We start from the raw sequence: 25,957 nt of genomic DNA on the forward strand, positions 1-25,957 counted from the left end.
TCCATCACGTACATAAACAGTGTCGTAATTCGCCAAGTGCAAATCAGCAAATTCGTAAAATTTTTGTTTATTTTGAACAATCCGGATAATCGAAAATCCGGATAATGGAGGTTCTACTGTATTTCGAAAAGAAAAATAGGGATAAAGATTTTTAAAATTTCCCTAGGAGTTTTAAATAAATAAATAAATTCTAAGATTACATTTTAATTAGCAACTAAAAAAATTATGTGATGTATTACGTAAATATACTAGTATATTAAAATATTCTGTTAATGTACTAATCGAAGGTGTATTCATCAATAAATAAATTAAATTCAAAACTGTCAACGCAAAATAGAGCTCTTACGAGCCTCATGGCAGCCACCATGAGGCTTTTGTTTGCCGGTGTATGGAGCACCGAAAAAGACGCTTTCAGTTTGCTGGAAACACGCTGGCAGCAACCAGAAGCTATCTGAGATTTTGAACAGAGGTGCTGTCTGCGCGCTGAAATTTTGAATACGCCCTATGATCTCACCACTCTGCCGAGCCACTTGGGCGTGACCACTTCGGAGGGACTTTGCGATCGAATTGTATAATTATGAAGAAAACCAAAATATAGCATCGAATTATTATACGAATTATATGATATTATTATTACATTATACAAAGAAAATTAGTCTGTGAATATGTAGGCCCAGACAGAACGGAAACAGCAAGGCCGTTTGATCTAAGTTTGAAATATTTTGTCTTTTGAAAAATGATGTGATGGTGATATAAATTATAGTTTCTTTTGATTAAGTGGTAATAAAATTTGGTTTTATTTCGTTCATCGATTTCATTTGTACGTTTTTATAGCTTTCGAAGGAGAATGGAGCAAAGTCTTATTTGACTTCTCGCAGATCCTGTAAATATGCAAAGTGAATAAACAATTGATATCATCATATTACCCGTCAGTGATATCGGAAAACGATCGGTGTTTTCTACCTGAAAATGTTTTTGTAACAAATTATATAGTGTGGTTACACAGGAAAAAAAAGCAAAATACAAAATGTTAAAATATCAATTTGTGGTAACTGAAAAATTTTCTAATGACTAAGAAATTATGAACAGCGATAAAGATACCGTAAAAATTATAGTAGCTATGTTGAAAAGATATAAGATGTATGTAATAAAAAGTGCAAATGCAATACAATTCTAATCAAAAACATTAATATTTATTATAGCTTTTTCTCTTAAGTTTCTTGAATAAAGTATGGAATATTGTTTTTTCATTAATTTTTTAACTTTTCTTCAATTATAGAAAATATGTCTTACATATTCAGAAAATAATTTAAGAAAGTTATTTACGTTACATTAAAGTAAGGTAAGTGTGATAATGCATATCAAGCAGCATATAAATTTATTCTTTGAGGTAAGTGTAACTTATGACGTTACCTTAAGTTACACTTACCTCAAAGCTATTGTCGTTAATTTGCTTACACGTACTGTATTAATTTATTATCTTAAGAAGTAATAAAATACCCTATACATAGATTTTTAATTATACAACACTTCATGTAGGTACAGTACAATGCCGAAAAACATTTGACTTTGTACAGAATTTATTTACATTGTAAAAACATTGCGCATTTAAGAAATATTATTATGGCTTTAACTATAAATTTGAATTTATAATTTCCAAAAAGAACCATAGTAAATAATAATTAAATATTTATTATGAAACTACTTATACTTTCGCAATAGAATTCTATATAAATCATTTTGTATAATACCATAGTAAGCTAATAACTTTATTTTAGAAATATACTTCAAAATATACTCGTTAATTTGGAATTTATTTTCAAAAATTTCCATCATGAGGCGCTGCAAACGCACATGAACTTGCCATTAGTGCATTTACTGGGCAGAGGTGGGGAAGGCTCGCGAAGTGTGTGAAATATTTTTGACTTTATTGTGATTTATCCAGCGTAATTCCTATCGGAATAGCTTTTGACTTCATTTAGTAGTTTTTCATTATAAATCTTATAGAACAACATTTAATTAGAAAAATGATATATTACATTATCGCCTGCTGTACATCTTTATTATCCATGATGATCTCAGTTGCTGATAAACAAGGTAAACTAATTATAGCTTTATTATTATTTAGTATTCTTAATTAAAATATAACATTTTCTTGTACGAAACTGGATTTACATTATACTGTATGTATATAATCTGCATTCTGATTTTGCTATTTGCTACTTGTTTTCATTGTTAAGATCAGTAGGCTATATACATCATCATAAGTGTTTAATAAGTTAGACATTTTTGAATTAATATAACAATTTATTAACACAAGAATTATTATTTTGAAATTAAAATGAACATTTCTGTACTTGAATCTAAAATTTAGTAAATGATAGCTTTACTAAATTGATAAAATAAATAGCATATATAAATTGAAAACCATACTAGAATATTGAATTCCAAAATACGTTTCTATCATTTTCAGATGGTGACATGCCTATAATCAGACCATTCTCTCTTCCTCGTGATCTCAAAATTGGAGATAAAGTCAGTATTCTCTGTTCAGTTAGTTCCGGGCAACAACCGCTAACGTTTCATTGGATAAAAGATGGAGAAGAAATGTTTGAAACTAAGAATATAAAAATTCATAGTCATTCCGATGTGTCAGTAATTACTATACATTCTATTAATGAAAATAGTGTAGGAAACTACACTTGCTTTGTAAGTAACAATTTTGGAACTACTTTTCACACAGCTGTATTAGAAGTGCCAGGTAAATATAAAAAAAATTTTAAAATATATTTAATTAATAAGTTTTAAGAAATTATTATTAATCCAATCAAAATTTTCTTGATTTACATATACGAGTACCATCTGAATTAAATCTAATGATAAATTACATATGCATTTTTAACTTTTTAAATATATGATAAGTAAAGAGAATCACAACTTTTTGAACTTTGTAATTAATTTATTACATTAATCATAAATGAAAAACTATATTGCGCGACCATTAATTTTGGCTAAGCATAAGAAATTATTGTTACTATAACAAAAATAATAGAAACCTTTCAGTATCTCCATCTTGGAAAATCGAACCAAATTCTCTCGATGTCGTGGTTGGACAAAATGCCAGTTTACATTGTGAAGCAAATGGATTTCCTGTTCCAACTATTTCATGGATCAAACAAGGTATAAAAATTCAACACGTTTTTATTTGAAGAATTTAAATTACTCAAATTTAAATTATTTTTGTATCTTAGAAAATTCTTTTGGTGAAAAAGAGAATTTAGTAATGGACCATAAATTCATCATGAATAGTACTTTGCTTTTAATTCATGTAAAGAAAGAAGACGGAGGAATTTATGAATGTTCAGCAAAAAATGGCATAGGAATAGGTTTGAAGAAAGCAGTTAGTTTAATAATTAAAGGTATGATATAGCACGTAATTTTAATTAAATCTCAAAATATTAATTCAATCTTGTTATAAATGTTAATTCTGTTATGCTTTAAATTTCATTTAATAATTGAAATATAGTTCATTTATTATCCGATATGTGGCGTTGTATTGTTAAAGATTGGATAGTGTATATTTCGTGCTCGGTGCACTTTCTCTTATGTTAAAGCATCATTAAAATGTTCGTGAAAGATATATATACCAAATGATATAGTATATGAATAAGTGGTCATTTTATATGTAAGTATTAGTGACATGAATTTCATGACTGTATAAGACAAAGGACACTGAATATAAGATATGGCAGACTACAGTATGTGGATTTGTTGCCTTGGCTTATTTTGCTTGGTTGGTTCCATTTCAAACCAAGGTGAGTTTACATATTATATTCTTTTATGTCATTGTTGACTTAAATCTTAATTTAGTAAACTAAAATATTCAAAATTATTAGAATAACTTTTTTATTTCAAAAATCAATGTTACGATTAAAATAGAATCGCCTTAACTTAATGATGAACAAAACAACAAATTATATTTAAAAATTAAAAATTAATTTTATTATGTTTGCACAGTGTCTCCCAAAATTCGCCCGTTTGCTTTTCCTCAAGATTTAAAAATGGGTGACCGTGTAAGTGTTATATGCTCTGCCAGTTCTGGTACAAGACCATTAACATTTCAATGGAAGAAAGATACGGACACTCTAGTCGAGGGTAAAAATACAGAAATTCATTTTCATACTGATCTTTCAGTTTTAGCCATTGATTCAATAACAGATCAGAACAATGGGAATTACACTTGCATAGTTTCAAATTTAGCAGGAACAACAAGTTATAGTACAATATTAACCGTATCTGGTAAGTCATTTTAAAAGTAAAATATTTAATAATGTTTGCAGTAAAATTTATAACAATAAATCTAATTTTAATAATGTTAAAATTATTCATAAATAGCTCCACCTGAATGGAAACAAGAACCACACGATACTGAGAGCGTTATTGGTTCTAATATAACAATTCGATGTCAAGCCTATGGCTTCCCATTGCCTACCATACAATGGCAAAGAAGAGGTACACATTTTATTATATTCAATAAATATTATTTTATTGATAGAAATGACAATAAAATTTACTTTATTTTGGGCATTTTTAAAATTATTTTATCGATTTAAAGAAAATCCGTTTCATCACTCGGATAAAAGGGTAGGATCGCTGAAAGAAAATTATCTGATTACTTCAGATGGAACTTTAATAATTACAAATATTCAAAAAGAAGATGAAGGCATTTTAGAGTGTGTTGCTAAAAACGGAATTGGAAAGGAATTAAAAAAGTCTGTTACACTATCAGTTAAGGGTAAGATTCACATAATAAAATCCAAAACTCAAAATTTAAAAATTGCTAAAAGTATTTCAATAATTTTTAATTATCCTGTATTTGTATTTGTTGGGAATTTATCTTTTATATATTTATATGAAATAAATTCATAGAAATAAATGTTTCGTTAGAAATTTAAAAAACTACATTGAAAATATATTTTTTCGAGTCTTACATTAAATAAATTAGAAAATATTTGTCTGAATATCATGATGTCTTAAATACATTGTATTTTGCTCTAGTACATGTTTTAATCGTTATGTGGCGCACTCGAGCTAGTAAAAAGCTTTCTCTATTACAGCATATACTTTTGACTGCTGTGTATGTTAAAGTTTACCTAATTTTTAATGGTATTTCTAGTATTTCAGTTGAAGTGAGCTAAGGATTCGGATATACTTGTATATAAGTTTTCAACCGATCACTAATATGAATAGTAATATTTCGTGTTATAGACCAGTTCTTAATATGGCACTGCTGCATTTGATAATTATTTGTTATTTGTGTCAACAGAGTTACAGCCAAGGTAAGAAACTTGCTCTTATATTTAAAATATAAAAATAACGCGATTAAGCAAATGGGATAAGAAACATTCATAATAAAGAAAAACGATCCGTATAAAATACTTACATTTTTTATAGTAAAATATTTATAAAAATTTATTTCAAAATTTTAATTTGCTAATTTCAGTAACTTTAACATTTCGTAATTTAAAAATTTTTTTAAAAATTCGTCGTTTTTCAGATGCTCCTCAGATTCACCCATTCCACTTTTCTGAAAAGTTGAAAAATGGTGATAGAGTAAACATTATTTGTTCTATAACATCAGGAAAGAAACCTTTAAATTTTCAATGGATGAAAAATAATATAATTATTACAGAAAAAGAAAATATAGAAATATTTACACATCCTGAGCATTCTGTATTAGCAATTAATCCTATAAACAGTAATAGCTCTGGAAATTATTCTTGTGTTGTATCGAATAAATTCGGTACGACATCTTACACAGCCATTTTAGAAGTACCAGGTTAGTGAATGTGGAATTGATTATATTATATAAAATTAATCCGCTTAACTATATTTATAGATTTAGAAATAAAAATTTAATAAATTTTAATTAATTTAGTACCGCCTATCTGGAAACAGGAACCTCAAAATATAGAAAGTATTATCGGTAACAATGTAACCATAGCTTGTCAAGCAAATGGTTATCCTCCTCCTACTGTAACATGGACAAATAAAGGTAACATGGACTTCTAACAATAAAAATAAAATAAATTTACATTTCAATTTAAAACTGTTATATATTTAGTACAATTACATATAATAAATCCACTATATTTTAAAAATATTAACTGTAATATTTATCAAAAATAAATTTTGTAATTTATAGAAAACCATGTTAATTCTTTTGAAATGGAAAATTCAAAGTTTTATAAAGTTACTGTCGAAGGAAATTTGATTATAACAAATATACAGAAAGAACAAGAAGGAATAATGGAATGTTCTGCGAGAAACGGAATTGGAGAACTGAAGAAAATTATCACTATTACCGTTAAAGGTGAGAAAAGTAAATTGATGTTTCATAATAAAAATTGTTAATTGTCGATAATTAGTAATGTATATAGAGGCAATTAAGTTTAAATAAATGAAATTTCAAAAAGTGGACATTCTGATGTGTGAAACAATAAGTATTTTCAACCGTTTTGATCGGAATCGTACACAAAGAATAATATTAATTCAAAAATTATTTTTTCGAAGTTTTGTACTTTCTCTAGTAAATATTTTCTCCACGCTGTGGCGCTAAGCTATTTTGCTATGATCGTAATGGTAGTTGTGCATTCTTCATTCTCTTGTAATTTCCTGAAGGATATGTATTGTTATATGCAATTCTAAACGAAAGTTATCCTTTGTATTTGGATTTCGACTAATACAGAACTTTAGGAACTGTGTTATCAAGTGAAAATGATATCATCTACAGTTTTTGTTCTGCTTTTCTATCATATTTTCTGGATTACTGTCAAAAGCCAAGGTAAGATTATGTTTCATCGAATTTTATAAAACACAAATAGTCTAAATTTAAATCTGTTATAATATTGATTCAAATTACATCTTTAACATAACTTTACAGAACCTCCAGGAATTAATCCTTTTAATTTTCCATCTAATTTAAAAATTGGTGGAAGAGTTAGTGTTATATGTGCAGTGATTTCAGGCTCAAAGCCATTCAAAATTTGGTGGGAGAAGGAAAGTAGAACTATTAAAGAAGACAAACATATTACTATTCATATTCACGCTGTTGAATCAGTTTTAAGAATCGATCCCATAACTGTCGAAAGCTCAGGAAACTATTCATGCATAGTTAGTAACGAATTTGGCACAACTAGGCATAATGCAGTCTTAGAAATTCCAAGTAAGGATTAATATTTTAAAATCAGTAAATTGGCTTTTTCTAATACTTACTTCATTATTTTAAAATGTTATTTATTTTATGCGATTTGTTTTTAAAGTGTCTCCTACATGGATTTTAGAACCAAAAAATACAGATATTGTGGTAGGTAACAATATAACCATTCAATGCCAAGCGCATGGTTTTCCCATACCAAATTTATCTTGGAGTCGGAAAGGTAAAACTATTATCTTTATATTATTATTGAAATTTTATTTCCATATCATACATTTTAAAAATATAATCAATTTAAAAATCCTTTTAATATTCAAGAAACGAATGATGAAAAAGATCTGTATAAAAATAATAAAGATGGAAATTTATTAATAATTAATGCAAAAAAGGATGATGAAGGTGAATATGAATGCACTGCCAAAAATGGAGTTGGACCCATTTTGAGAAAAACAATTAATGTTATAGTTAGAGGTAAGGGAACGGATTAAATATATGGAAATAATTTAGATGACATAAACCTATCAATAACTAAATAATTATTAATTATGATTTATTATCAATATTAATAATTAAAATTGATTCAGTTTAAAATGATGTATCATGTCGAAAAATTTATAAATGGTTATGAATAGTGTTTTGTTGATACTTCTACTTTTTGGCGCTGTGTGGCGTTTAGTGTATAATGCTGTAGAAAAGTGTCTTTACTCATTGTATATCTATGCTGTGTTCTTTTGCATTTTACGAGTTGCAGTTTGAATTGCTTTTGGAGTTTTACCTTTCCTTGTCATCTTTTCGCAAAATCAATTACAAATTACAACATAAATGGCTTTTAACATCTATTGGATAACAATATCTACTTTGTGCATAGTCGGCATAGTGAAGAATCAAGGTAAAATAACTTTCAATTATCATTAATTCTATTTTATATTCTTAAATGTTTCGATTTATCAAAGAAATATTAATATAAAAGTTAATGATAATTCATTTTTTATAGATATTCCTAAAATTGCTCCATTTTCCTTTCCTCCCAATTTAAAAATTGGAGATATAGGAAGCGTAACATGTTCTGTAACCTCTGGCAGCCGACCATTAAAATTTCAATGGAAAAAAGATCATATCGATATTAACGAAAATACAAACGTAGCAGTGCTTACACATTCAGATTTATCAGCAGTATCAATAAAATCTATTAAAGAAGAAAATATCGGAAACTATACTTGCACAGTTTCAAATAAATATGGTTCAAATAGCTACATGACAAGATTAGAAGTTCCAAGTAAGTTAATTTAAAGATTAGTTAGATATAAATAGCTAATATAAATTATGACATTGTTTCTTTATTCACTTAAGTACCGCCAACGTGGAAAATTGAACCAAAAGATATCGAAATTGTTAAAGATGATAATGTAACTATAAAATGTGAAGCAAATGGCTTTCCAACACCAAAAATGGAATGGACTAAAAAATGTAAGGTTTTAATAATTAAATTTAATGATTNGCAAATCAGCAAATTCGTAAAATTTTTGTTTATTTTGAACAATCCGGATAATCGAAAATCCGGATAATGGAGGTTCTACTGTATTTCGAAAAGAAAAATAGGGATAAAGATTTTTAAAATTTCCCTAGGAGTTTTAAATAAATAAATAAATTCTAAGATTACATTTTAATTAGCAACTAAAAAAATTATGTGATGTATTACGTAAATATACTAGTATATTAAAATATTCTGTTAATGTACTAATCGAAGGTGTATTCATCAATAAATAAATTAAATTCAAAACTGTCAACGCAAAATAGAGCTCTTACGAGCCTCATGGCAGCCACCATGAGGCTTTTGTTTGCCGGTGTATGGAGCACCGAAAAAGACGCTTTCAGTTTGCTGGAAACACGCTGGCAGCAACCAGAAGCTATCTGAGATTTTGAACAGAGGTGCTGTCTGCGCGCTGAAATTTTGAATACGCCCTATGATCTCACCACTCTGCCGAGCCACTTGGGCGTGACCACTTCGGAGGGACTTTGCGATCGAATTGTATAATTATGAAGAAAACCAAAATATAGCATCGAATTATTATACGAATTATATGATATTATTATTACATTATACAAAGAAAATTAGTCTGTGAATATGTAGGCCCAGACAGAACGGAAACAGCAAGGCCGTTTGATCTATGTTTGAAATATTTTGTCTTTTGAAAAATGATGTGATGGTGATATAAATTATAGTTTCTTTTGATTAAGTGGTAATAAAATTTGGTTTTATTTCGTTCATCGATTTCATTTGTACGTTTTTATAGCTTTCGAAGGAGAATGGAGCCAAAGTCTTATTTGACTTCTCGCAGATCCTGTAAATATGCAAAGTGAATAAACAATTGATATCATCATATTACCCGTCAGTGATATCGGAAAACGATCGGTGTTTTCTACCTGAAAATGTTTTTGTAACAAATTATATAGTGTGGTTACACAGGAAAAAAAAGCAAAATACAAAATGTTAAAATATCAATTTGTGGTAACTGAAAAATTTTCTAATGACTAAGAAATTATGAACAGCGATAAAGATACCGTAAAAATTATAGTAGCTATGTTGAAAAGATATAAGATGTATGTAATAAAAAGTGCAAATGCAATACAATTCTAATCAAAAACATTAATATTTATTATAGCTTTTTCTCTTAAGTTTCTTGAATAAAGTATGGAATATTGTTTTTTCATTAATTTTTTAACTTTTCTTAAATTATAGAAAATATGTCTTACATATTCAGAAAATAATTTAAGAAAGTTATTTACGTTACATTAAAGTAAGGTAAGTGTGATAATGCATATCAAGCAGCATATAAATTTATTCTTTGAGGTAAGTGTAACTTATGACGTTACCTTAAGTTACACTTACCTCAAAGCTATTGTCGTTAATTTGCTTACACGTACTGTATTAATTTATTATCTTAAGAAGTAATAAAATACCCTATACATAGATTTTTAATTATACAACACTTCATGTAGGTACAGTACAATGCCGAAAAACATTTGACTTTGTACAGAATTTATTTACATTGTAAAAACATTGCGCATTTAAGAAATATTATTATGGCTTTAACTATAAATTTGAATTTATAATTTCCAAAAAGAACCATAGTAAATAATAATTAAATATTTATTATGAAACTACTTATACTTTCGCAATAGAATTCTATATAAATCATTTTGTATAATACCATAGTAAGCTAATAATTTTATTTTAGAAATATACTTCAAAATATACTCGTTAATTTGGAATTTATTTTCAAAAATTTCCATCATGAGGCGCTGCAAACGCACATGAACTTGCCATTAGTGCATTTACTGGGCAGAGGTGGGGAAGGCTCGCGAAGTGTGTGAAATATTTTTGACTTTATTGTGATTTATCCAGCGTAATTCCTATCGGAATAGCTTTTGACTTCATTTAGTAGTTTTTCATTATAAATCTTATAGAACAACATTTAATTAGAAAAATGATATATTACATTATCGCCTGCTGTACATCTTTATTATCCATGATGATCTCAGTTGCTGATAAACAAGGTAAACTAATTATAGCTTTATTATTATTTAGTATTCTTAATTAAAATATAACATTTTCTTGTACGAAACTGGATTTACATTATACTGTATGTATATAATCTGCATTCTGATTTTGCTATTTGCTACTTGTTTTCATTGTTAAGATCAGTAGGCTATATACATCATCATAAGTGTTTAATAAGTTAGACATTTTTGAATTAATATAACAATTTATTAACACAAGAATTATTATTTTGAAATTAAAATGAACATTTCTGTACTTGAATCTAAAATTTAGTAAATGATAGCTTTACTAAATTGATAAAATAAATAGCATATATAAATTGAAAACCATACTAGAATATTGAATTCCAAAATACGTTTCTATCATTTTCAGATGGTGACATGCCTATAATCAGACCATTCTCTCTTCCTCGTGATCTCAAAATTGGAGATAAAGTCAGTATTCTCTGTTCAGTTAGTTCCGGGCAACAACCGCTAACGTTTCATTGGATAAAAGATGGAGAAGAAATGTTTGAAACTAAGAATATAAAAATTCATAGTCATTCCGATGTGTCAGTAATTACTATACATTCTATTAATGAAAATAGTGTAGGAAACTACACTTGCTTTGTAAGTAACAATTTTGGAACTACTTTTCACACAGCTGTATTAGAAGTGCCAGGTAAATATAAAAAAAATTTTAAAATATATTTAATTAATAAGTTTTAAGAAATTATTATTAATCCAATCAAAATTTTCTTGATTTACATATACGAGTACCATCTGAATTAAATCTAATGATAAATTACATATGCATTTTTAACTTTTTAAATATATGATAAGTAAAGAGAATCACAACTTTTTGAACTTTGTAATTAATTTATTACATTAATCATAAATGAAAAACTATATTGCGCGACCATTAATTTTGGCTAAGCATAAGAAATTATTGTTACTATAACAAAAATAATAGAAACCTTTCAGTATCTCCATCTTGGAAAATCGAACCAAATTCTCTCGATGTCGTGGTTGGACAAAATGCCAGTTTACATTGTGAAGCAAATGGATTTCCTGTTCCAACTATTTCATGGATCAAACAAGGTATAAAAATTCAACACGTTTTTATTTGAAGAATTTAAATTACTCAAATTTAAATTATTTTTGTATCTTAGAAAATTCTTTTGGTGAAAAAGAGAATTTAGTAATGGACCATAAATTCATCATGAATAGTACTTTGCTTTTAATTCATGTAAAGAAAGAAGACGGAGGAATTTATGAATGTTCAGCAAAAAATGGCATAGGAATAGGTTTGAAGAAAGCAGTTAGTTTAATAATTAAAGGTATGATATAGCACGTAATTTTAATTAAATCTCAAAATATTAATTCAATCTTGTTATAAATGTTAATTCTGTTATGCTTTAAATTTCATTTAATAATTGAAATATAGTTCATTTATTATCCGATATGTGGCGTTGTATAGTTAAGAATTGGATAGCGTAAAAACATATATTTCGTGGTCGGTGCTCTTTCTGCTATATTAAAATATCATTGAAATGTACATAAAAATTATATTTACTGAATGATATAGGTAAATGGATAAGAAATTACTTTAAATGTAAGTGTCTGTTAAGTGTATTTCATGTCTATATAAGACAAAGAAAACTGAACATAAGATATGGCAGAGTACAGTTCATGGATTTGTTGCCTTGGATTATTTTGTTTGGTCGGCTTCATTTCTAACCAAGGTGAGTTTACATAAGATTCTATTTTGTACAAATAACTTAAATATGAATTTACTAAACTAAAATACTAAAACCAATTATAACAACTATTTATTTCAAAAATTTGATTTTTGAAATATGATTGAAATAGAAACATCTTAACTTAGTGATGAACACAGAAACAAATTATATTAAAAATTAAGAATAATTCTAATTCTATTTACAGTTTCTCCCAAAATTCGTCCGTTTTCTTTTCCTCAAGACTTAAAAATGGGTGACCGCGTAAGTGTTACTTGTTCTGTCAGTTCTGGTACAAGACCATTAACATTTCAGTGGAAGAAAGATGCAGATATCTTACTTGATGGTAAAAACATAGAAATTCTTTTCCACACTGATCTCACGGTTTTAGCCATTGATTCAATAACTGATCAAAACAACGGAAATTACACTTGTATAGTTTCAAATTTAGTAGGAACAACAAGTTATAGTGCAATATTAATCGTATCAGGTAAGTAGTTTTAGCATTGAAACACTTTAAAAAGTTTGCAGTTAAAGTCTACAGCAATAAATCTAATTTTAATATGCAAATTATATATAAAAAGCACCACCTGAATGGAAACAAGAACCACACGATACTGAGAGCGTTATTGGTAATAATATAACGATTCGATGCCAAGCCTATGGTTTCCCATTACCTACTATACAATGGCGAAAAAAGGGTAAACTTTTTAAATTTTATTCTACAAAATTATTTCATCTTGGATATTTTAAAAATTATTTTGTCGATTTAAAGAAACTTTGTTTCATCATTTGGATAAAAGTATGGAGACTTTGAAAGAAAATTATCAGATTACCTTAGATGGAACTTTAATAATTACAAATATTCAAAAAGAAGATGAAGGAATTTTAGAGTGCATTGCAAAAAACGGAATTGGAAAGGAATTAAAAAAATCTGTTACACTATCAGTTAAGGGTAAGATTCTCTTAATTAAATCAGAAACTTAAAATTACGAAACTGCTAAAAGTAATTAATTTGTAATGATCCCATATTATATTTAAACTGGAAATTTATATTTTATATATTTTGTATTAACTTATATATATAAAATAATGTTCATAGAAATAAGTCATTAGAAATTTCAAAAATATTTTCAAAAATATACTTTTTGAATCTTACATTAAATAAATTAGAAAATATTTTACTGAAGATCATGTTGTTTAAAAACATTGTGTTTTGTCCTAGTACATGTTTTTATCGTTATGTGGCGCACTCGAGCTAGTAAAAGCTTTCTCTATTACAGCATATACTTTTGATCGCTGTGTATGTAAAAATTTATATAGTTTTTAATAGCATTTCTAGTATTTCAGTTGAATTGAGTCAGGGATTCGAATATATATATATATATATATACATGTTTACAGCCGATCACTGAAGTACATAGTAGTATTTCGTGTTATAGATCAGCTCTTAATATGACACTGCTGCACATTATGATCATTTGTTATTTGTGTCAGAGGAGTTACAGCCAAGGTAAGAAACTTGCTATTACACTTATAATAAAAAATTAATACGATTAAGCAAACGAGATAGTCACGAAATAATAATAATTTTTCGTAAATAATATTTTATTATAAATGAATTTAATTATTTATAAAAATTCACTTAAAGATTTTACTTTATTCATTTTAATACATTTAGTATTTTGTAAATGAACAAAATTTTCAAATTATCACCATTTTTCAGATGCACCTCAGATTCACCCATTCCACTTTTCAGAAAAGTTGAAAAATGGTGATAGAGTGAACATTATTTGTTCTATAACATCAGGAAAGAAACCTTTAACTTTTCAATGGATGAAAAATAATGTAATTATCACAGAAAAAGAAAATATAGAAATATTTACACATCCCGAACATTCTCTATTATCAATTAATCCTATAAATAGTAATAGCTCTGGAAATTATTCTTGTATCGTATCGAATAAGTTCGGTACGACATCTTACACAGCAAATTTGGAAGTACCAGGTCAGTTGTAGAATTGATTACATTATAAATCCGCTAAATGAAATTTATGAATTTAGAAGTAAAAACTTATTAAATTTTAATTGATTTAGTACCGCCTATCTGGAAACAGGAACCTCAAAATATAGAAAGTATTATCGGGAACAATGTAACCGTAGCTTGTCAAGCATATGGTTATCCTCCTCCTACTGTAACATGGACAAATAAAGGTAACATGGACTTTTCACAATAAAAATATGATAAATTTATACTTCAATTTGTAACCATTACATTTTTGTAAGATTACACATAATGAGAAATCTATTATATTTAAAAATATATTAACTTCAGTATTAATGAAAAATGAAAATTGTAATTTATAGAAAACCATGATAATTCTTTTGAAATGCAAAATTCAAAGTTTTATAAAGTTACTGTCGAAGGAAATTTGATTATAACAAATATACAGAAAGAACAAGAAGGAATAATGGAATGTTCTGCGAGAAACGGAATTGGAGAACTGAAGAAAATTATCACTATTACCGTTAAAGGTGAGAAAAGTAAATTGATCTTTCATAATAAAAATTGTTAATTGTCGATAATTAGTAATGTATATATACAGACAATTACGTTTAAATAAATGAAATTTCAAAACATGAACATTTTGATGTGTGAAACAATAAATCTTTTCAACCGTTTTGATCGAAATCGTATATAATGAGTAAATTTAATTCAAAATATATTTTTCCAAGTTTTGTACTTTCTCTAGTAAATATTTTCTCCACGCTGTGGCGCTAAGCTATTTTGCTATGATCGTAATGGTAGTTGTACAGTACATTCTTCATTCTCTTGTAATTTCCTGAAGGATATGTATTGTTATATGCAATTCTAAACGAAAGTTATCCTTTGTATTTGGATTTCGACTAATACAGAACTTTAGGAACTGTGTTATCAAGTGAAAATGATATCATCTACAGTTTTTGTTCTGCTTTTCTATCATATTTTCTGGATTACTGTCAAAAGCCAAGGTAAGATTATGTTTCATCGAATTTTATAAAACACAAATAGTCTAAATTTAAATCTGTTATAATATTGATTCAAATTACATCTTTAACATAACTTTACAGAACCTCCAGGAATTAATCCTTTTAATTTTCCATCTAATTTAAAAATTGGTGGAAGAGTTAGTGTTATATGTGCAGTGATTTCAGGCTCAAAGCCATTCAAAATTTGGTGGGAGAAGGAAAGTAGAACTATTAAAGAAGACAAACATATTACTATTCATATTCACGCTGTTGAATCAGTTTTAAGAATCGATCCCATAACTGTCGAAAGCTCAGGAAACTATTCATGCATAGTTAGTAACGAATTTGGCACAACTAGGCATAATGCAGTCTTAGAAATTCCAAGTAAGGATTAATATTTTAAAATCAGTAAATTGGCTTTTTCTAATACTTACTTCATTATTTTAAAATGTTATTTATTTTATGCGATTTGTTTTTAAAGTGTCTCCTACATGGATTTTAGAACCAAAAAATACAGATATTGTGGTAGGTAACAATATAACCATTCAATGCCAAGCGCATGGTTTTCCCATACCAAATTTATCTTGGAGTCGGAAAGGTAAAACTATTATCTTTATATTATTATTGAAATTTTATNCGACAGTTCGAATGAAAAAAGTTTCAGAAAATCAGATAATGGAGAATTAAAATTTTTCTCGATTACAAAAGAAGATGAAGGTATTTACGAATGTACAGCAATAAATATTCTTGGTACTACTCTTCAAAAGACAATAACTGTTATTGTAAAAGGTAAAAAAGCGTTAATAAATTAAAATGTTTTACACGTATGATTGTTTTACTTTTAACATATTTTAATTGTTTAAATTGCAATTAGATTAAATACAATTTCATCAAAATGTTATTAAATTTATATTATAGTTTAATTTTTATTTATTTATTATTTGTATTTATTATGTATTGTATTGTATTTGTATTAAGTATGTATTTACTTTGTAATATATTTAGTTTAATATATTTTATCTTTCACATTTTACCGTTGAGTGGCGCATATATCCTAAGCATGGCTTCGCGTATTATGCTATTCAGTGTATCTTACTACTTGCTGTGATTCTACTCGCAACTCCCTACTTATATTTCTCAACATATATGTGGATGATCTTAAAATAAAACATTTACCAATATTGAAAGTACACAACGAAGTAAACCTGTACCTTTGAAATCGAGAGAGATGACACTTTTACTAACGAGTGTTGTTTTTGTCAGTTTATTTCTGCTTTTCGCTCTTTGTCAAGGTAAGCTTACTTTTATTAACAATTTAATTGCAAAATTTTTCTGCAAAGCCAATTCATTATTAGAACTTTAAGTGTTTTAACAGCAATTTTCGATATTCTAAAGAGCTGTTTGTTATTGACAGATTTACCTGTTATTGCACCATTCAATTTTCCGCAGACTATAAAAGTTGGTAACAGAATAAGTGCAATGTGTACTGCTACATCTGGGGATCAACCCTTTGTTTTTAACTGGAAAAAGGATCAGGAAGATATATCAGAAAATTCTGTAATTAAAATCATAACTGCTAATCATATATCAGTAATATCTATCGATTCTGTAAGTTCAGAAAATGCGGGAAATTATACATGTATCGTATCAAATGCAGTCGGCACTGCAAGTCATACAGCGACATTGATTGTTCCAAGTAAGCGTATATTTTGTGTTTCAATTTATTAATAAAATGATAATTCTATTTGTAAAGATTTATGTCGCTATCAAAATATATAAAATATTTAATAAAATTTACATTTATAGTATCTCCAAGTTGGGAAAAAGAACCTAAAAATGTAGAAGTTGTTGTTGATACCAATGTGACCATCGAATGTCAAGCGTCTGGATACCCTAAACCTTCTATAACTTGGAATATTAAAGGTGATATTTGAGACAACTTACATATTTTTCAAGTTAATATNCAAACAAGGTATAAAAATTCAACACGTTTTTATTTGAAGAATTTAAATTACTCAAATTTAAATTATTTTTGTATCTTAGAAAATTCTTTTGGTGAAAAAGAGAATTTAGTAATGGACCATAAATTCATCATGAATAGTACTTTGCTTTTAATTCATGTAAAGAAAGAAGACGGAGGAATTTATGAATGTTTAGCCAAAAATAATTTAGGAGAAATCAGAAAGGCAATTACTGTTACTGTTAAAGGTATCGATTATTTAATATGTATATAGTATCAATAAATTATATTTATTTATCAGAAATCATATTATGTGTTTTGCTTGTGTAAACTAGAAAGGGCATGATTTTTATATGCCTTATTTTCTATTGTTAAATTGTTTAGAGTTGTAGATATGTTTTTCAATGATATTTTTATGATACAAAGAAATTATTATGATTCCTGGAGAATTTCTAGTATTATGTGATTATGACTGAAAACAATTTTAATGCCTCAGTTTTCCGCTGTACGGCGCTGCAGAAAGAAATGTTAGGCAATAATGGTAGTAGTGTTACTTGAATTGGCTTTACGATCAGACATCACTTTTCCGGAGATAATATAAATCTATCTGTATACTTAATTAATCGAACGAGTCGAAATGGTTTCGAGGATTCATTTTATCATCACTTTTATTTTATATCAGATGATATCAATCGTTTTCATTAATACTTCTGCTTCAGGTAAGTTTTTATCTTGTTACTTATCACATTTGTTATGAATTTATTAAATTGTTATTGAGATTTATAATATGTTCATTATTTTTTTAGAATTACCAGTGATTAAACCATTTACGTTTCCTGACAATTTGAAAACAGGAGATAGTTTAAGTGTGTCATGTTCTGTTATTTCTGGTGATAAACCTTTAACGTTTATGTGGATGAAAGAAAACAAAGAGATTAAAGATGGTTCAAACGCTAAAATTCATACTCATACTAGCCTTTCAATATTAGCTATAGATCCTTTAGATGAACAAAACAGAGGCAACTATACTTGTATTGTCTCTAATGCCTTTGGTTCAACTTCACATACAGCAAACTTACAGATTCCAGGTAAATTATTGTATAAAAATTTGCTTAAAATGTATTCTAATATAAGCTTATAGTATATAAAATTTAATAACATATATGAAAATATAGTTCCGCCTTCATGGATAGAAGAACCGAAAAATTCTGAAGCAGTCGCAAATGGTAATATAACAATACTTTGTCAAGCTTCTGGATACCCAAAGCCAACTATTACTTGGGTACGAAAAGGTACATAATTTTAATATATTTTAATGTATTTCTCGAATAATTCCAAATCTCGATATATTTATATTCTGATAATATTCGTATTAGAAGGCCCTTTCGATTCTTCTGTCAGTATGGATAATAAAGAAATTAAGGACAATGAAAAACTGACATTTGTTAAGATCTCAAAGAATGACGAAGGTTTATATGAATGCTCCGCATATAACGGTATTGGAACTTCTCTGAAAAAGACCATCACGTTAAGTGTTAAAGGTATAATTCTCCAGAAATTTAAATCATGAAATATATATTTTGTATGCTTTAATTCGTGTTGTATCCGTTGTATGGCGTTTTGTCGCTTTGAACAGATGCTACTTGCACTGAGTTTTCATGTTGTTAAATTGTGATTCAAACACATTTAGTAGCTTTTCTTACTTCTAATTGTCCTTATAAACAACATAATGCTGACATCCACACAAATAATAATAGCGTTAAATATCATGAAACTAATCAGCTATGGATTTACTTATGAGCAAGGTATGTAAACGCCAGTATATTTTAATATGCTTTGCGATATATTAAAATATTTTAACTTAAATAAAATCATTAAATTTTACACTTTAATTTTTAGAATCGCCAAAGATTCAGCCATTTCATTTTCCATCAGAAGTAAAAATGGGAAGTAAAATTAGTATTGGCTGTTTTGCACTTGGAAAAAAACCATTAACATTTAATTGGTTAAAAAATAATCAAAATGTAAAAGACATCTCTGGAATTCATTTAAAAACAGACGAAGAGTTTTCTGTTTTAACAATAGAGCCTGTTGATTTAAAAAGTATTGGCAATTATACATGCTTAGTACAGAATAGTATAGGAGAAGATAAATTTACAGCTCAGCTTAGAGTTAAAAGTAAGTCTATATATTTTAATTTTAATACATTTTCAGAACTAATAAACCATTTTATTTTTTTAAAATATATATCAAATGTAACTTCTTTTAGTTCCGCCTCAATGGACGAATGATATTAAAATTTTAGATGTAATCAGAAATAACAATTTAACAATTCAGTGTACAGCTGATGGTCATCCTTTGCCAACTGTAACCTTGAAACGATTTACAGGTAGTGAGAGTTTGTTTTCTTTTATGTATTTGAAGTGCTTTATAGAATTTTAACTTATATTTTAACAATTATTATTTATTCTCTCAAAACATTTCAAATTTAGAAAACGATTATTCCACAAACAACGTTCAAAAATCGGAAAATGGTACATTTTATATTACAAATGTCGATATCAAACACAGTGGAAATTACGTCTGTGAAGCTGATAATGGGATACCTCCAAGTTTAAGAAAGATAATTACGGTTATAGTGCATGGTAAGAATAATAAATATTTTAAATTACAGGTTGTACAAATTATTAAAAGTAAACATTCAATATTTATGGATATCAGATGGTTTCAACATAATACATATTTCATAAACTACATAAATATTAAAATTACCTTAACTAAATTAATTATATATCTGGAACTTATATTAATACATATAAAATCTATTTTTATAACATAAATTTCGAAAAAGTGTGATTTTTGTTTTCGACTAGATGTGGCGCTTTCTCACCGCTCGTTTACAATATACAAAGCATAACTCAAGTTTTCTTGCAGTGTTATTAATAGTTGAAATACTTTATAATGAGTATATTATTTAAACTTTTGGTTATAATCTTTATCATCGTGAAAATCAGTGTATTATATCCAGTTATTTGTTCTGGTAAGTATTATCTTTAAAAAAATTTTTAAATAATTCATTGCAAATGATAAAAAAGGATTATTCATTAATATTAATTGTTTATGTTTTTAGATACTCCCGTTATTCAACCCTTTAGTTTTCCTGATAATATAATTGCTGGTAAATCTATCAGTATATTTTGTACAGTTACAGATGGAATTAAACCAATAACTTTTAGTTGGTTAAAAAATAATGTTGTTCTAACAAGTGATGAAGACATCAAAATTAATAATCATGATTTGTATTCTGCATTGATAATTGATCACGTTGATGTTAGACATAAAGGAAATTACACTTGTAAAGTAAAAAATAAAATTGGCTCAGACAGTCACACTGCTTTCTTTGATATTAAAGGTAAGAACAAAGATTATTTTTACAAGCGTTGTTATTATTATTATAATGCATATGTATAAGTTATTTTCTATGTTAAAATAAAAATATTCTCTCAATAGTTCCTCCTAGATGGATCACAGAACCAATGGATCATTCGATCATTTTTGGTTCTAATCATTATCTGGATTGTAAGGTATTCGGATTTCCGCCTCCTCAAGTAAAATGGTTAAAGTTAGGTAAGTACAAAATTAAAACCGTTTATATATATATACTTTTTAAAAATTATATGCCTAAATTTTAATATATCTCGTTGTTTTTATAGACGATAGTTCAGAAAATACACCAATTTTAGCTGCAGAAAGTGATAGATGGACCGTGCTTAAAAATGGCACAATCATTATTACAAATGTGAAAAAGGAAGACAGTGGAACATATATGTGTCAAGCTGATAATAAATTCGGCAATACACTTAAAAAAATTATAAAAATAGACGTATTTGGTAAGATAATAAATGAAAGAATAATAAATGGTGTGTATGTGTGGTTATTTAATTCAGGTTATTTAATTCAGCACGAGATATCCTAACAACGTCACATATCGAAACAATAACAACAAATTAAATTATTATTTAGATATATATAGCATATTTTTTTAATATTAGTTCCAGCAAGATTTGAAGAGAAATATAGCACAGTAACCAGTAAGAAAGGAGATAGCGCCAGACTGAGGTGCGATGCTATCGGAGATCAACCGTTATCAATAACGTGGAAAAAAGGCCCCTTACAGTTATCGAAAAGTAGAAATGCTAGGTAAGTGTTAATTATTAAATGTTTAAATTATAAAACAAACTTATACACATTATATTTCATAATACTAATTTCCGAGATTACTAATAATTATAAGATTCAAAATTATTATCAGTAGTAACGAGTAACACAGTTTCTTTCTTCGATAAATGCTAATTGTGTTCTTAACTCCACTTTCCTCATCCATACAATCGTTAAAATCTTCACCGAGCGTCAGCAAATCGATATCCCATTCTAGGGGTTCTGGATGAGTGGGACACATTCACGACATCAGACGCGTCATCCGAATTTAATTTTAAAATTTTTCTTTTAATAATATACTTCGATAAACTAATAGTATATACATTCTTTCCATCCGTTTTAATCAATCATGTTGTCTATTTAGATATGAAGTATTCGAGACTCTTACATCGGAGGGTCTTCAATCTGAATTAGTTATTCGAGAAACAAAACGAGATGATGGCTCTATATATATATGTATTGCCGAAAACACATATGGATCTGATGAAAGAAAAGTCAAATTGTCTATATTAGGTTAGTTATTTGACTTTTTTAAAATTATTATTTGAAATTTTTATTTATTAATTATATTTTTAGAGGTTCCTGGACGCCCTCAAAATGTTAAAATTGCTGAAAGGTGGAGTCGAAGTGCCACAGTTGTCTGGTCCGTGCCTTATACAGGAAATAGCCCTATTACAAAGTATATAGTGCAGTATTGGCGAGAAAAAGGTGAATAAAATATTAATGAATCGGTAGAGATACAAGTTAATTCTATTTGAAGCAAATAAAATTCCAATTTTAATTCAAATGTTAATTTTTACAAAAACTAGTTTACATATTTATAAAAAATTTACACCCAAATCATTTTAGGAGTGAAAACTCTCTCTTTTAAGTTAGAATTATGTTTTGAAATTAATTTTCACCTACATAAGTAGGACTGTTATTCAATGAATCACACCTTCTCTGCATAATTTAGCTTTATATACGAATTATAAAAGCAAAAATTGGTTAATAAGATATAAATCCGTTGCAGGTGCACCTCATCGTCTTCATGAACATCCTATATCAAGTTTGCAAACCTCTACTATGATAGATAAATTACATCCAGGCACTTCTTATGTTGTGAATGTAGTAGCTGAAAATTCTGTCGGAAGAGGTGAAGCATCAAAACCAGTACGTTTTCATACTGGAGAAGAAGGTAAGTTATATTTTAAAATATTTGTATCATTTAGCTATCAAATTTACTAAATAATTATGACAATTTTCTTTAAACATTTCAGAACCCAGCCTTCCCCCCGTCGATGTTAGTATCGAACAAAAGGGCCCTACTACCATTAAAGTAACTTGGAAAGTATGTATAATGAATTTGAAGAATTAATGTCAAAAATGTTGTAAATTATAAATTGTTTCTCTTATAAATAATTTTTAAAGCCTCCACCTTTGGACAGTTGGAATGGTCAGTTAAAGGGATATTATATAGGTTATAAAATTAGAGCAGCGCCTATAGCACAGTCATATAACTTTAAATTTGTTGAGTATGGAGGAGAAAGAACTCAAGAATATCTTCTCACCAAACTGATGAAAGGCACTGAATACTGTATTGTCGTACAAGCTTATAATTCTGCAGGTAGTGGACCACCTTGTCATGAAATGATAGAAAGAACAACTGATGCAGGTCAGTTTTTTGCATTATAATTTTTTATAATATGCAATTCATTATAATTATAATGAAACAGTACTAAATTTTATTTAATTACTACAGATGTTCCACATTCTCCCTTTCTCTCTCTAATGTCAGTCACTGTGAGTTCTATCAGTGTTAATTGGCTAGCAAAACATTCTAAAACACCATTAACAGGTAAAGTTTGTTAAATTTATATTCATTTAAAATAATAAAATTAAACTATTCAATATAAAAATTAATTATGGATATCTGAAATGAAGAAACTCTGATTATTTATAGGATTCATATTGCATTATAGAAGAGGATTTAATTCTTGGAAAGAGACATCTTTAATACCAGCTAATGAGAAACAATATACACTGAGCAATTTAGATAGTGGAACGTTTTATGAATTATATTTAACTGCTGCAAATCAAGCAGGAAAAAGTGATCCTAGTGATACTCTCAGAGTTAGAACAGATTTTGTTGGTAAATAAATTTCATTGTTTTAAAAACAGTTAATAAATAGATTAAATATAAATAAATTAACAGAAAAATTTAATATTAATTAACAGAAGGCTATAAATTATCTTCTGTCATCGATAAGACTGTATGGAATCCTCCATATTTCCAGATATCAGTACTTATTCCAATAGCGGCTTGTCTAACTTCCATATTTGTAGCAATTATAGTAGCGTGTGTCTGCGTTAGAAAGCTCAAAAACGAAAGAAGAAAACGAGGTAATCGAGATTCGTCAAATAATGGGATTGTTTTTCGTTTTAATTGCAAAATTTATAATTGTTCTGTAAATAAAATCCCACTTTTAGGCTTAATGGAAGATAAACAATCTAACTATGGAGGTACGATACAAAGATACGTTGATGTAGAAAAAAATCGTCCTCTTGTAAATAACGAATGTTCCATGTCTTCACTTTATCCAGCACCTTATGCCACTATTCCCATGAGAGATGATCCAGAAGGAGATTTTGCCAAAAGTGGTATGGATCATGAAATGAAAACATTTGTACAGCAAGTAAGTTCGTGTAGCATTAATACTAAATGATAACTTTTAGCATATTTCATTTTTACACTTTATTAAAAGATAATTTATCTAAGTTTTAATATAAGTATTATTTTAATTCAGAATCACATCGAACGACCAATACCACCTCCTAGACCTAGTTCTCTAAAGAAGAAAGTTGATCTTCATTTATATGATAGTCCTCAATAAGATTTGATGTTTAGCATAATCGAGCTAAAAGAGACAATAGAAAAAATAGTGTCTGGTGTTGTCGCATGTTATCATGAAAACAAAAAAGATTTTGGATACTCATTTTTCATATTTTATGATATGCATTCTGATAAATATAAGAGTTTTTGGTGGAAAATGTCATGTTTAATGCTATCGCTTGAATTGCATAATTCATGCGGGTGAGTAATTAATGTTGTTATGCATGTACATCGATTTTTAAACTGAAATAGAAAAGAAATATCTACCATGTTTTTCAATTTGAAATCAAATGGAACTTCTAAAAATTAGAACAATATTCTTATTGGAAATATATACAAAATAATCATGTTATTTGGATCTTTTTTAATATTCTATTCAGAATTAGCGTTTCTTCGTTTTATTACAATCAAACTAAAAATTTAATACAATACTTAAAACACAAATTGGACTTCCTCATTAAACATATCGATTTATTTAATATTGTTGTATAAAATCGATTTACTGAATTGTTACTGAACTATAATGATTGAATTCGTTGATAAAAAGAGGAATGATATGAAGACTTCGAGACTCTTACATCGGAGGGTCTTCAATCTGAATTAGTTATTCGAGAAACAAAACGAGATGATGGCTCTCTATATATATGTATTGCCGAAAACACATATGGATCTGATGAAAGAAAAGTCAAATTGTCTATATTAGGTTAGTTATTTGACTTTTTTAAAATTATTATTTGAAATTTTTATTTATTAATTATATTTTTAGAGGTTCCTGGACGCCCTCAAAATGTTAAAATNTAAACATATCGATTTATTTAATATTGTTGTATAAAATCGATTTACTGAATTGTTACTGAACTATAATGATTGAATTCGTTGATAAAAAGAGGAATACAATCCAAATGCATTTTAATGATAGAAATAATAAATATAACTATTTGATTATATTTTATCATTTTAATGATATTTTAATTTTTACAAATTTTTACATTGCATACTTTTAAAGCTGTAAGTAGGTTTATCCTACATTTAAAACAGAAACATAATTTAACTAATTATGGAATCAAAATTGTTTCAAAACATAACCACATAATTCTTAAGAACATGTTATGAAATTTAAACAATCATACACAGGTTTATATATGATTGTTTGTACTTTAAATTTTTATTGTTTTTTTAAATTTTAATGCATTTTGTAAATATACAAAAATATTTATATTACGGCCAGCTACATAATCTTTTTTATGTGAATATTTATATTCAATTTTACTGCTTATATTTAACTAAAAAATTTATTTTGAAACGAATGTATTTGCAGTTTCCAATAAACGTATTTGTCACAATTATTTTCATAATTTATTTTTTAATAAAAATCACATAATGTAATTTATTACGTATTTAAT

The 25,957-nt window shown here is 27.4% G+C and overlaps 7 protein-coding genes across 7 annotated transcripts in view; all 7 read left to right on the forward strand.

The window, feature by feature from the left end:
• Positions 1-25,957, forward strand: part of LOC111626149 (titin-like) — a 99,074-nt gene that overhangs the window by 26,109 nt on the left and 47,008 nt on the right. The window contains exons 16-61 of the mRNA XM_023369449.1: positions 2,474-2,761; positions 3,064-3,180; positions 3,252-3,419; positions 4,003-4,299; positions 4,396-4,512; positions 4,616-4,795; positions 5,741-5,839; positions 5,939-6,055; positions 6,254-6,373; positions 6,944-7,225; positions 7,323-7,439; positions 8,211-8,492; positions 8,567-8,683; positions 11,151-11,438; positions 11,741-11,857; positions 11,929-12,096; positions 12,704-12,985; positions 13,080-13,196; positions 13,271-13,450; positions 14,593-14,709; positions 14,911-15,030; positions 15,607-15,888; positions 15,986-16,102; positions 16,213-16,293; positions 16,919-17,200; positions 17,311-17,427; positions 17,548-17,712; positions 18,271-18,552; positions 18,640-18,756; positions 18,841-19,005; positions 19,364-19,642; positions 19,957-20,109; positions 20,583-20,876; positions 20,975-21,091; positions 21,178-21,354; positions 21,517-21,664; positions 22,047-22,195; positions 22,259-22,390; positions 22,695-22,859; positions 22,942-23,012; positions 23,093-23,336; positions 23,424-23,519; positions 23,625-23,813; positions 23,900-24,064; positions 24,152-24,357; positions 24,469-24,522. Of these exons, the coding sequence (XP_023225217.1) occupies positions 2,474-2,761; positions 3,064-3,180; positions 3,252-3,419; positions 4,003-4,299; positions 4,396-4,512; positions 4,616-4,795; positions 5,741-5,839; positions 5,939-6,055; positions 6,254-6,373; positions 6,944-7,225; positions 7,323-7,439; positions 8,211-8,492; positions 8,567-8,683; positions 11,151-11,438; positions 11,741-11,857; positions 11,929-12,096; positions 12,704-12,985; positions 13,080-13,196; positions 13,271-13,450; positions 14,593-14,709; positions 14,911-15,030; positions 15,607-15,888; positions 15,986-16,102; positions 16,213-16,293; positions 16,919-17,200; positions 17,311-17,427; positions 17,548-17,712; positions 18,271-18,552; positions 18,640-18,756; positions 18,841-19,005; positions 19,364-19,642; positions 19,957-20,109; positions 20,583-20,876; positions 20,975-21,091; positions 21,178-21,354; positions 21,517-21,664; positions 22,047-22,195; positions 22,259-22,390; positions 22,695-22,859; positions 22,942-23,012; positions 23,093-23,336; positions 23,424-23,519; positions 23,625-23,813; positions 23,900-24,064; positions 24,152-24,357; positions 24,469-24,522 (7,937 nt within the window). The remainder of the gene's footprint in view (positions 1-2,473; positions 2,762-3,063; positions 3,181-3,251; positions 3,420-4,002; positions 4,300-4,395; positions 4,513-4,615; positions 4,796-5,740; positions 5,840-5,938; positions 6,056-6,253; positions 6,374-6,943; positions 7,226-7,322; positions 7,440-8,210; positions 8,493-8,566; positions 8,684-11,150; positions 11,439-11,740; positions 11,858-11,928; positions 12,097-12,703; positions 12,986-13,079; positions 13,197-13,270; positions 13,451-14,592; positions 14,710-14,910; positions 15,031-15,606; positions 15,889-15,985; positions 16,103-16,212; positions 16,294-16,918; positions 17,201-17,310; positions 17,428-17,547; positions 17,713-18,270; positions 18,553-18,639; positions 18,757-18,840; positions 19,006-19,363; positions 19,643-19,956; positions 20,110-20,582; positions 20,877-20,974; positions 21,092-21,177; positions 21,355-21,516; positions 21,665-22,046; positions 22,196-22,258; positions 22,391-22,694; positions 22,860-22,941; positions 23,013-23,092; positions 23,337-23,423; positions 23,520-23,624; positions 23,814-23,899; positions 24,065-24,151; positions 24,358-24,468; positions 24,523-25,957) is intronic.
• Positions 1,900-3,746, forward strand: LOC111626103 (Down syndrome cell adhesion molecule-like protein 1 homolog). The gene is made up of 4 exons (XM_023369390.1): positions 1,900-2,097; positions 2,474-2,761; positions 3,064-3,180; positions 3,252-3,746. Exons 1-4 carry the CDS (start codon positions 2,028-2,030, stop codon positions 3,428-3,430), a joined length of 654 nt encoding a protein of 217 aa, XP_023225158.1. The 5' UTR covers positions 1,900-2,027; the 3' UTR covers positions 3,431-3,746.
• On the forward strand, positions 4,941-7,072 carry LOC111626094 (Down syndrome cell adhesion molecule-like protein Dscam2). Its single transcript, XM_023369379.1, has 4 exons — positions 4,941-5,339; positions 5,558-5,839; positions 5,939-6,055; positions 6,206-7,072. Exons 1-4 carry the CDS (start codon positions 5,243-5,245, stop codon positions 6,412-6,414), a joined length of 705 nt encoding a protein of 234 aa, XP_023225147.1. The 5' UTR covers positions 4,941-5,242; the 3' UTR covers positions 6,415-7,072.
• LOC111626124 (Down syndrome cell adhesion molecule-like protein 1 homolog) lies at positions 7,733-8,672 on the forward strand. The gene is made up of 2 exons (XM_023369413.1): positions 7,733-8,105; positions 8,211-8,672. Exons 1-2 carry the CDS (start codon positions 8,039-8,041, stop codon positions 8,504-8,506), a joined length of 363 nt encoding a protein of 120 aa, XP_023225181.1. The 5' UTR covers positions 7,733-8,038; the 3' UTR covers positions 8,507-8,672.
• Positions 16,477-17,445, forward strand: LOC111626120 (Down syndrome cell adhesion molecule-like protein 1 homolog). Its single transcript, XM_023369407.1, has 3 exons — positions 16,477-16,796; positions 16,919-17,200; positions 17,311-17,445. The coding sequence occupies exons 1-3, from the start codon at positions 16,733-16,735 to the stop codon at positions 17,436-17,438; spliced, it is 474 nt and encodes a 157-aa protein (XP_023225175.1). The 5' UTR covers positions 16,477-16,732; the 3' UTR covers positions 17,439-17,445.
• LOC111626116 (Down syndrome cell adhesion molecule-like protein Dscam2) lies at positions 17,726-18,981 on the forward strand. The gene is made up of 3 exons (XM_023369402.1): positions 17,726-18,183; positions 18,271-18,552; positions 18,640-18,981. The coding sequence occupies exons 1-3, from the start codon at positions 18,102-18,104 to the stop codon at positions 18,762-18,764; spliced, it is 489 nt and encodes a 162-aa protein (XP_023225170.1). The 5' UTR covers positions 17,726-18,101; the 3' UTR covers positions 18,765-18,981.
• LOC111626110 (limbic system-associated membrane protein-like) lies at positions 19,017-20,029 on the forward strand. The gene is made up of 3 exons (XM_023369397.1): positions 19,017-19,269; positions 19,364-19,642; positions 19,734-20,029. Exons 1-3 carry the CDS (start codon positions 19,194-19,196, stop codon positions 19,904-19,906), a joined length of 528 nt encoding a protein of 175 aa, XP_023225165.1. The 5' UTR covers positions 19,017-19,193; the 3' UTR covers positions 19,907-20,029.

The sequence above is a fragment of the Centruroides sculpturatus genome, unplaced genomic scaffold (assembly GCF_000671375.1).
Source record: "Centruroides sculpturatus isolate CEXI.00-Female unplaced genomic scaffold, Cexi_2.0 scaffold305, whole genome shotgun sequence".
Taxonomy (NCBI): Eukaryota; Metazoa; Arthropoda; class Arachnida; order Scorpiones; family Buthidae; genus Centruroides; species Centruroides sculpturatus.

What these genes read in the sequence shown, in the direction of transcription:
- LOC111626124 (XM_023369413.1), top strand. Translation starts at nt 8,039, where the DNA reads ATGGCTTTTAACATCTATTGGATAACAATATCTACTTTGTGCATAGTC. An exon ending in CGGCATAGTGAAGAATCAAG is followed by an intron (nt 8,106 to 8,210) that starts GTAAAATAACTT and finishes CATTTTTTATAG; the next exon opens with ATATTCCTAAAATTGCTCCA.
- LOC111626116 (XM_023369402.1), top strand. Translation starts at nt 18,102, where the DNA reads ATGGTTTCGAGGATTCATTTTATCATCACTTTTATTTTATATCAGATG. An exon ending in CATTAATACTTCTGCTTCAG is followed by an intron (nt 18,184 to 18,270) that starts GTAAGTTTTTAT and finishes TTATTTTTTTAG; the next exon opens with AATTACCAGTGATTAAACCA. An exon ending in AGCAAACTTACAGATTCCAG is followed by an intron (nt 18,553 to 18,639) that starts GTAAATTATTGT and finishes ATGAAAATATAG; the next exon opens with TTCCGCCTTCATGGATAGAA.
- LOC111626110 (XM_023369397.1), top strand. Translation starts at nt 19,194, where the DNA reads ATGCTGACATCCACACAAATAATAATAGCGTTAAATATCATGAAACTA. An exon ending in TGGATTTACTTATGAGCAAG is followed by an intron (nt 19,270 to 19,363) that starts GTATGTAAACGC and finishes TTTAATTTTTAG; the next exon opens with AATCGCCAAAGATTCAGCCA. An exon ending in AGCTCAGCTTAGAGTTAAAA is followed by an intron (nt 19,643 to 19,733) that starts GTAAGTCTATAT and finishes AACTTCTTTTAG; the next exon opens with TTCCGCCTCAATGGACGAAT.
- LOC111626094 (XM_023369379.1), top strand. Translation starts at nt 5,243, where the DNA reads ATGAATAGTAATATTTCGTGTTATAGACCAGTTCTTAATATGGCACTG. An exon ending in TCAACAGAGTTACAGCCAAG is followed by an intron (nt 5,340 to 5,557) that starts GTAAGAAACTTG and finishes GTCGTTTTTCAG; the next exon opens with ATGCTCCTCAGATTCACCCA. An exon ending in TGTAACATGGACAAATAAAG is followed by an intron (nt 6,056 to 6,205) that starts GTAACATGGACT and finishes TGTAATTTATAG; the next exon opens with AAAACCATGTTAATTCTTTT.
- LOC111626120 (XM_023369407.1), top strand. Translation starts at nt 16,733, where the DNA reads ATGACACTTTTACTAACGAGTGTTGTTTTTGTCAGTTTATTTCTGCTT. An exon ending in GCTTTTCGCTCTTTGTCAAG is followed by an intron (nt 16,797 to 16,918) that starts GTAAGCTTACTT and finishes TGTTATTGACAG; the next exon opens with ATTTACCTGTTATTGCACCA. An exon ending in AGCGACATTGATTGTTCCAA is followed by an intron (nt 17,201 to 17,310) that starts GTAAGCGTATAT and finishes TTACATTTATAG; the next exon opens with TATCTCCAAGTTGGGAAAAA.
- LOC111626103 (XM_023369390.1), top strand. Translation starts at nt 2,028, where the DNA reads ATGATATATTACATTATCGCCTGCTGTACATCTTTATTATCCATGATG. An exon ending in AGCTGTATTAGAAGTGCCAG is followed by an intron (nt 2,762 to 3,063) that starts GTAAATATAAAA and finishes GAAACCTTTCAG; the next exon opens with TATCTCCATCTTGGAAAATC. An exon ending in TATTTCATGGATCAAACAAG is followed by an intron (nt 3,181 to 3,251) that starts GTATAAAAATTC and finishes TTTGTATCTTAG; the next exon opens with AAAATTCTTTTGGTGAAAAA.